This window comes from Magnolia sinica, chromosome 1 (assembly GCF_029962835.1).
Source record: "Magnolia sinica isolate HGM2019 chromosome 1, MsV1, whole genome shotgun sequence".
Taxonomy (NCBI): domain Eukaryota; kingdom Viridiplantae; phylum Streptophyta; class Magnoliopsida; order Magnoliales; family Magnoliaceae; genus Magnolia; species Magnolia sinica.
In genome coordinates, this window is record NC_080573.1 from 11,909,485 (window position 1) to 11,918,289 (window position 8,805).

General features: G+C 42.7%; 2 protein-coding genes across 10 annotated transcripts in view; both read left to right on the forward strand.

Annotated features, from left to right (window-relative positions):
- LOC131240017 (protein METABOLIC NETWORK MODULATOR 1-like) overlaps window positions 1-6,533 on the forward strand; it is a 37,821-nt gene extending 31,288 nt beyond the window's left edge. For 3 of the 9 annotated variants that reach the window (XM_058238015.1, XM_058238045.1, XM_058238030.1), the window contains 2 exons: window positions 3,001-4,081; window positions 5,507-6,533. In XM_058238015.1, the coding sequence (XP_058093998.1) occupies window positions 3,113-4,081; window positions 5,507-5,827 (1,290 nt within the window). In that variant the 5' untranslated portion in view covers window positions 3,001-3,112 and the 3' untranslated portion in view covers window positions 5,828-6,533. Of the gene's footprint in view, window positions 1-2,930; window positions 4,195-4,236; window positions 4,655-5,506 lie in introns of those variants that run through there. The other 6 variants (XM_058238023.1, XM_058238051.1, XM_058238057.1 and 3 more) reach the window with 4 other exon arrangements.
- LOC131243947 (secreted RxLR effector protein 161-like) lies at window positions 308-709 on the forward strand. The gene has a single exon (XM_058243597.1). The coding sequence runs from the start codon at window positions 308-310 to the stop codon at window positions 707-709; it is 402 nt and encodes a 133-aa protein (XP_058099580.1).
- Window positions 6,534-8,805: the final 2,272 nt, after the last annotated feature.

Below are 8,805 nucleotides of genomic sequence, written 5' to 3' on the forward strand. Positions count from 1 at the left end.
TATTATTTTAGTATTGTATGTTAATGACATTTTGTTGGCCAGTAGTGATATTGGATTGTTGAGTAAGACTAAGAATTTTCTATCTCAAAACTCTGAGATGAAGGATCATGGTGATGCATCATTTGTCATCGGCATTTAGATTAGCCGGGACAAATCACGTGGACTGCTTGACTTGTCGCAGAGGGCCTATGCTGATAGGGTTTTCAAAAGGTTTAATATGCAATGTTGTGCTCTTGGCCAAGCACCTATTGTAAAAGGTGACAGGTTTGGCCAATTTCGTGTTCTAAGAATGACCTAGAAAAGGACAATGAAAGATAATTCGTATGCGTTAGCAGTTGGGAGCATCATGTATGCTCAGGTCTGTACCCGTATGGATATTGCTTTTGTGGTTGGAATGTTGGGCAGGTACCTTAGCAATCTAGGGATGAATTATTGGATAGTTATTAAGAAAGTGTTGCGTTACCTACAACGGACAAAGGATTTCGCACTCATGTATAGGAGATTTGACCGTTTGGAGTTGGTTAGATATACAGATGAAAATTTTGCGGGCCGTCTTGACAGCAAGAAGTCCACCTCGGGCTATGTATTCATGATGGGTGGTGGAGCCAAATTATGGAATAACGTGAAACAGTTGATTACGACGTCTTCTACCATAGAAGCGAAGTATGTAGATTGTCATGAAGCCATGAGTCAGGCGATCTGGCTTTAGAGTTTTTTCTCTTGTTTGCAGGTCGTGCAAATGATCCTGAAACCATTGAAAATCTATTGTGAAAGTTCAACTGCAGTTAACTTCAACAACAAGAAGCATACATCAAGGTGTACCTTGTTGTGAAGGAGAGAGATCATAATCGTCAAGTGTCCGTATAACTCATCGGCACGAGGCAGATGATAGTGGATCCTCTCACTAAAGGCCTTCCTATCACGCTCTTTAAGGAACATGTGACGTGTATGGGAGTCGTATCCTAATGATATATTTGAGTAGTGGGAGTTTTCAGTTTTGATATGATTATGTACAAATCTTTTTGAGATCTCTTTTATATGCATTGATGATTCTGTTATTTAGTTTATATCTTGCTTTTCCTTCAGTGTGCACATTCAATTTTGAGTAAGCAAGACTTTGGTTTGTGTCTTGGAGACATGTTTAGTAGGACCACTTGAGGATAGGCATGTATGATCTGTTGGGAATTATGCCGCGGAATCACACAGAGATGAATCTAGGATAACAATCTAAGAGCACCAATCAAACACAAGAGAACACAAAAATTTAACATGGAAAACCCTTTTAGGAAAAAACCATGGCATAAAGCGACAGAAATCTACTATGAAAGCATAAATTACAAAGAGAAAGGACTTAACCGATTCGAACAACCTCGAATCTCACCCTTTGAACCCCTAGAACTATTTAGAAATCCTCTGGAATAATTTAGGAAACCTTGGAATATCTTAGAATAACTCTAGGAGCACCCTAGAAACTCCTATTTATAGTTGGGGAACTCCATCTTTCGCACTGACTTGGAATAATTCGAAAACTGCCTCAAATTTACGTAGTCCACGCACAATTTGCGTAACCTCTGACTAGTCGAACCAGAGCTCGGGCTAGTTGAAGGGCACTTCGACTAGTTAAGACATCTGTTAACAACATGATCGCATTAGACGTGTAATCTTCATACCACACCTCATATCCTTGATCCATGTCATTAAAGCTATTGGTATTCGTGACCGTGGTTTGTCACACTTCGAAAAGTATAAATGTTGACTACCAAGATCCAATATAAGTATTCTTGATGGACCGGATCTGACAAGTGTTGTTCATAATTATCTAGCGGTATTGTTTTGAAATTCAGTAGGGCGTTGATTAGGAACTTGCAAAAGCAAATGCGTTTTATAAAATTATTTTTCACAAATAAAATAAAATGTTTTTTTTTTTTTCTTTTAGAGATCAGTGTAGCCCAAGTGGGAGAATGTAAGACTCTTATCAAGTGGGCTGCACATGATCATTGGTTTAGATATGGCCGTTGAATTATTTAGATCGAGCGATTCAGTGGGCCCCACTACAATTGTGGTAATTGCAAGTAGGTTTGGGGTGCGACGCTTGAACCGTGGTCCCTATACACGGTTATTAAGTCAGATATGGAAACCTACAGTGTGGAGACTTTAGAGGAGAGAAGTGTGATGGGTAAACTTCTCTAGCCCTCTTTCTTCTAAATAGATGTTTTGGTCCCCTCACCCATGCATGAGAGAAAACCCTAGTCCCATTGAAGGTTTTCCTAGAGGTGTGAGGTGCGGAAGACCTAGCATTCCTCGGCTATGCCACGGCATCGGGAATGTCTTCCCAATCAGGTATGCCTTTGTGAGTGTTATGTTGAATCTCCATTATTGATGCATACATGATCCATCAATTCCACAATAAAGATACAACAAGAGAGGTTTCACACATTTGCTTCCAAAGTGAAACCACATATTCCGTGACAGCTCATGTGGTCCAGATGCGGTTGCCAATGAGTGTCGAGTCTTGTCTTTGAGTTGGCTTTGGCTTATGGGGTTTCAGGAATCTCATCGGGGTCTCGTTTGTAAGGCTTTTGGGGGCATCTCCCCTGTTTGTATTTGGATGATGCCTCATTCTCCCCTGTTTGTGTTTGGATGATGCTTGATCATCCCTTCTGTTTTGAATAAAATTAATTCTTAAAAAAAATAAAAATAAATAAAAGAAAAAAGAAGCGTGGAATGTTCCGCATGTTGAGGTTGAAGCTTTGTTCATGTAGGCTATAGTGGACCCCCCTTCAGCAGTAGTTCCTAAGAATAAAAATTTTCTTAAACTCTATTGCGCAAATGGGTTCTGCTATAGCCTCCATCATTTGCACTGGGGACTCATTCCCATCATTGATTTATTTTTTGCTCAGTTCTTTTTATAAAATCTTGGTGTTATACAGAAAAAAGAAAGAAAGAAACAAGAAAGAAGAAGAAGAAAGCCTATGTGACTTTCATTATTTTTGCATGCAGTGTCGTTATAAAGGATAAGTAGGAAGTTGCCAACAATTGGGATTTCACTTGCAGGTTATAATCCAAACACCGGGCTGCAGGCAGACTTTTCTTTCATTAGAGTTGATAAAAGATGAGCCAAGAGAACCAAGGCAATAATTCTGCTGCTACACCAAGTGTCCTCCCTGTGAAGCGTGGACGTGGTCGGCCTAGGAAGTATGACAATCCATCTGAAAGGGAGGAGGCAAGGAGAAGGCGACGGCGGAGAACAGATTCAGCTGCTCGTGCGGACAGTGTTTTGGTGGGCCAGATAGTCTCTGGCGTTCTTGACGGGTCTTTTGATGCTGGGTATTTGCTCACCGTCAGAGTAGGTGAAACCGATACCGTCTTGAGGGGCATTGTGTTCAAGCCAGGGCTGTCTGTTCCTGTTTCTGCTGCGAATGATGTTGCGCCCCATGCGAAGATGTTCACGAGAAGTGGAGTCCCTCTTCCAGCTGCCCAACAGCAGAATCCGGTGCCCGTTTTAATTCCCCCATCTGAAATAAACAATGGGGGGCCCATGAGGATCCTTCCGAGAAATGTGCCTGCATTTCCATCCGAGCTTCACATGGTGCACGTGGTGGGGACACAGCGGATGGATGATAGCTCTCATTCAATGAAAGGACCATTCAAAGATGCCAATCATGTTAATCAAGTTCCAGCACAGGTTTTGCAGCCTGAGATTAAAACTGAAATCTTGAGTCCCCGTCATGCAGGACGGCAGGATGATGCCGATCGGGCCAGGCTAGTTTCCCACCGTACTGATCAGCCTCAGGTTGAGAAAGGAAAATCAACTAATATGTCACCCAAAAAGGAGACTACTGAAGGAGCAGCTGGCAAGACCAATCAGTTGCTTCTGATTGCACCCCAGAAAGGAATGTTGGATTTAATGGTGAGTACTGATGGACCATCAGATGATGTCAGCTGGGCACCTTCTGTTGCTGCCCAAGCCTTACCTTTGGAACCCAAAACTGAAAAACCTGTTGAGGTCTTGCAGGGAACTGAAGCTTCATATCAAACGAAAGGGCCATTGAATGGTGCAGCTGTACCCAAGCGTCTAAAGGTAAACCCCAATGCTGAACAACCCATTGAGAAATCAAACTGGGGAAGGAATGTTAAATGCTAGCAATTGGTGCCTCAAGTTCAACCGCAAGATTTTGGCTCTTATCTTAAAGCCTGGTAATGTGATGGATGCATTGAATGGCCTGCCAATTCAACTCAACCATACCCCTCTGGCTGCAATGGTTGAGGGCCTGTTTGGAATGCCCGTGAATAAGAGTGGAATTGAATGCAGCCCAATTGATGGACTTTCTGCACAGTCGGCAAAACACAGGTGAAGGATGTCCTAAATGCTCCCATCTGCAAATTGCACCCTGAAATGAGAAAGGGATGAAGATGGGCAGGACCCATTATCCATCTCAGTCTCATTGTTGGTGTTCTCTCCTCTTCGAATTGGTAGAGAGCAGCCGTTGGCTTTCTTTGGATGTACACCGTAATGCAGATCAGTGGCCTCTTGCATCTGCAATCTGCATTTAGGGATGAAGCCATCCTTGTCGATTGTAATCAATCCATGTAATAGACTATTAGACAATGATTAATTGTAATCAACCTATATAATGGTCTATTACATTGTGTCTGTGGGAGTTTTGTGCTCTCATTGCCAGTCTCTGGCCCTGATAAAGGAGGGTTGTGTTAGGTTGAAGACTCATGAAGCCATCTGGACATACATACATAAAAATAGGGGCCGCCCATTGCTACCCCTATTTTTTATGGATTAATGTCCATATGCCCCTAAACTTGGCCAAGGGGTTGTGAAATCTAGGCCCTCTGTCCGGGCTGGGCTGGGCCAGTTGGCCTAGTCCAACATCAAATGGGCCATTGTTATACAACAAGAAAGAATGGTTTTAATGCACTTGTGAACAGTTCTGATTTAACATGTGTAGTTTATAGGCACTATCGGTCATGTTGCAATGATCAAAACCATTTATGAGACTGTCGTGGATGGAGGGGATACACCTAAAAGTTTCTTAGATTGGACTAATTTCAAACCTTTGATCATTTCACTTTTTTCCTTACTGGGTCAGCCAGGGCCAGGACTTATGAGACTAGGGCTTGAGCTTGGGCAACCCCACCCTAGGCCTAGCCTGGTCCATTGCCACTGCTAATAAAAACTGGCTTGGAAATGCAGATTGGTGTGCTTAAATAATCTGTTTTTTTTTTTTTTTTTGGTCCTGAAAAGAAAGATTGAAAAGAAAGATTTTTTTTTTTCCTCCAAGTATTTTAGGTATAGAACAAACGATGCTGTTACAGCTGTTAAAATGTTAGTGGCTGATACAACTACTGTTTCAACCTTTTTGTTCCTCTAGTTACATCCCCCATGTGTGGACCACTACGGTTACACAACGGTAATGCTGGTTTCTATGATATTTACATCATGCTAAATTTGAAACATTGGGTTTTAACTTCTCATGTGCTCGAGATTTTGCAGGAAAAGAAAAGGAAGGCCTTTTCAATGGATGGACCAGCTGATGGGAGCCACCAGGCACCTTTGGTTGCTGTGCAAGATAAGCACACCCAGCTTCCAGGGCAGACTCCCAAGAAAGACAGGATTTCTCATTCAACTAAAGTAACTAGAGAAGATCTACAGTCTGGATCAAAGACTGATCGACAGCTAGAGACATTGGTGGGAGAAGCCATTCCATTTGAACTGCGTGATCTGCAATCAGGACTTCGTCAGGAAGCGCTGGGGACCCAGGCATCTACCAATCCAACTGGGCTTGCCCAGAAAGAGAATCCTGCCTCAAAATGATTCTGCTGCTCTTCCTCCGCCTTCCAGCATAAGTGTGCGTGATCAGTTGTTGATGCAGGTTTTGTAGGGCCCAAGAGAACTGCAGTAGGTAATATACATTGAGGTTGAGGCTGCACTGGCTGGACCCATCTGGGTTCAGATAATTATATAATCTTTGACCCAACGATGTTGGTAACAGTATCAATCCAGCCTTAAAAAAAAAAAAAAAAAAAAAACAAACATGCGGTGCCCATGGTTTAGTGATCCAGGCTGTTGATTTGATGGTCCTCACCATGGAAAGTCCATGCCCTGAAAACGACCCTGATTGGAAAATCCTAGACATCTAGTATTTGGCCTCTGTTCTTGTAGAATGTGGAACATACTTATCGACCATCTAATCTGCAGGTTGTGGGTTGAAGGACTAGGATTGTTCCATTGGGGATTTTTGAGGTATGACATTTCCATTTGAAGTCCCATATGATCAATGCCATGGTTTGGTGAACAATGGAGCCCATGTGCACAAAATCAAGGCCTGTCGAGGATCATATAATTCCACAGGAATCAAAGTGATGTGCCGACTAAGGCCATGACGGTTGTGACTGATGCTGACATTTGGATCTTATACATTCTTAGCTAGGATTTTCAATAGATAAAACTAACCTCTGTAATCTTGTATCCTAAACAATGTATTGCTCTATTCATGACTTTCATCAATCTGCTATTGCCAGTTTGCTACCATCAGGGAAAACATGGTTTTTTTTTTTTGACCCGGCAAATTGGGCCAGCTCTTTTGGTCCTGAATCGAGTCGATAGTTGGTCGAGTCACCCTCCATACTTGATTTTGACTCATGGATGGTCGGTCCATAAATGGACTCAACCAAGTGGAGTTGACTAGGATGAGTTGCATCTGACTCAGGTGAGTCATCAATCTCTAGGGGAAAGGGATCATATGCTCCTCTATCCTAGTGTATTGCAATGAATCATGAGGTTTAGAGGTGGGTCCATGGTTCAGTAACATAAGGCTATGGTTCTATGCCATGGATGGTCCATGCCAAAAAAGAAAGAAACTAGATTCATGGATTCCAGCCATCAAAATTTGGGTCCTTTGTCACTTTCAACTCGCTTTGCTACGACTTTTCTCATGCTCATCTTTTTTGAGGATTAGGATGAGTGGGCTCTTGGCTGGCCCCTTGGGATGCATCATCTCAACGGTCTAGATCAGCAAACTGTCCATCCACTGGAGATCAAATTCAACAGAAAAAGTGCCATAGGGCCACAATTTCCGCCACGGAGACATGGGAGAAACGATGATCATACGCTGGATTGCGATGTAGACGCAAGAGCCAATGAGTCCCACTTCTGTAAAAGCTGAGCCTTGAAGCAGCCTGACCCACTTGTTAAAAATTGCATTGGGAAAGATAAAACCCAAAACATTACGGCAAGGCAAAGCTCCAACCGGCTTTCTTGTAAAAATTTGGTTGAGTTCAGCCCTATTTTTTGGGCTCATGAGAGTAGATGGCATGCATCCATCACAGTGGGCCCCATGACTCTTATATATATATATATATATATATATATATATATATATATATATATATATATATATATTGTTGGACAGGATCCCTGGAGCAGTTATTTACATCGATTGCAGATGTGGTCAGTACCGGTGCAGGTGTTCTGACTACTTCCAAACCCTATCTATAACTTTGTAGACATATTTAGAAGCTCCAACCCAAGCTGACGTGGTCCATGTTCTGAGCAGATCTCTCACAATGCTCTCAGGGTCAAACATGATGGTGATGATCGTTTTATCTGGTTGGCGATGTCGCTAGGCCATGTGTCAGATAGCCTGATAATGGAACGGACATTCAACCAGAGCTAACGACTTAGTAATCAAGAGTCATCAATTCTCCAACTACAATGGCCCACATTCAATGCCGACGTCATCCATCAGGCAAGCAATACTTCATTCAATGCCGATGACAATTACCTTTTAAAAAAAAAAAAAAAAAAAAACACGCACGCACCCCCACACACATGCTGTAGTTTCACCACTTATGGATACTGGAACCCTTGACCGGGGTGTTGAAACTCCTGAGAGTCTACCACCGAAGGAAGAGTAAGGATGCGATGGCAATTACCCTTAACCGTTCATCCATCCACATTAAGAATGGCTACCTACTGAGCGGACCAACCTGATTTCAGTGTGACCCACCATTTTCTAAATGGTGACAAGTAGGAGTGCAAAGGGATCGAATCGGGTCCTGACCCATTTGAGAATCAGGAGAGAATTTTGGAGTCAGACCAAACCAGTTAAAATTCGCATCAGTCAATGGGGAAAAAAACTACGTTCTTAAGAACTATGTTTTCTGGGTGGTCTGGGTCGAGTCCATGTCTGGTCAGGTTGATTTTGAGAAGACCCAAACAAGACCCATTTAGCAATTCAGGTCAAACTTTTGGACCCAGACCCACTCCATGAGTCTTAAAAGTTCAAACTCCAAACCCACTAATTATCAAGTCAGGTCCAACAACCCCTCAGGTCAACCTGGCCCATTTGCAACCCTAGCGGAGTGGGTCTACCCCTATTCCCTGGCACCGGATCCTCTCTCAGGAAATAAGAAATAGCAAAGTGTATAAAAACTAAGGATGCGGAAAGGGGGGGGGTTCTTCCTGTTAAAAATAGGGGGTAAAATTTTCATTTCCTTGTGGTAAAGTGTAATATTCTACTGCCCAGGTATGAGCTGGAGTGAAATAGAACAAATGGGCATGTGATCAGTCAAACGAGGAGGGTGTAAATATCACTACCCTTTTACTAATGGTTGTAGCATATTCCACTAAACGAGCTGAGTTGGAAGCAACCGGACGCAGCATAAAAGTACTCTTTATAATAGTAAAGAAAATCCACTTATTTTCTTGGATGCGGATTGCCTGCAACCGGGTGCTGCAGGGATCATCCTGTGGTGCTGACGTGGTCCAATGAAAGAGTGCTAGGTGCGTCT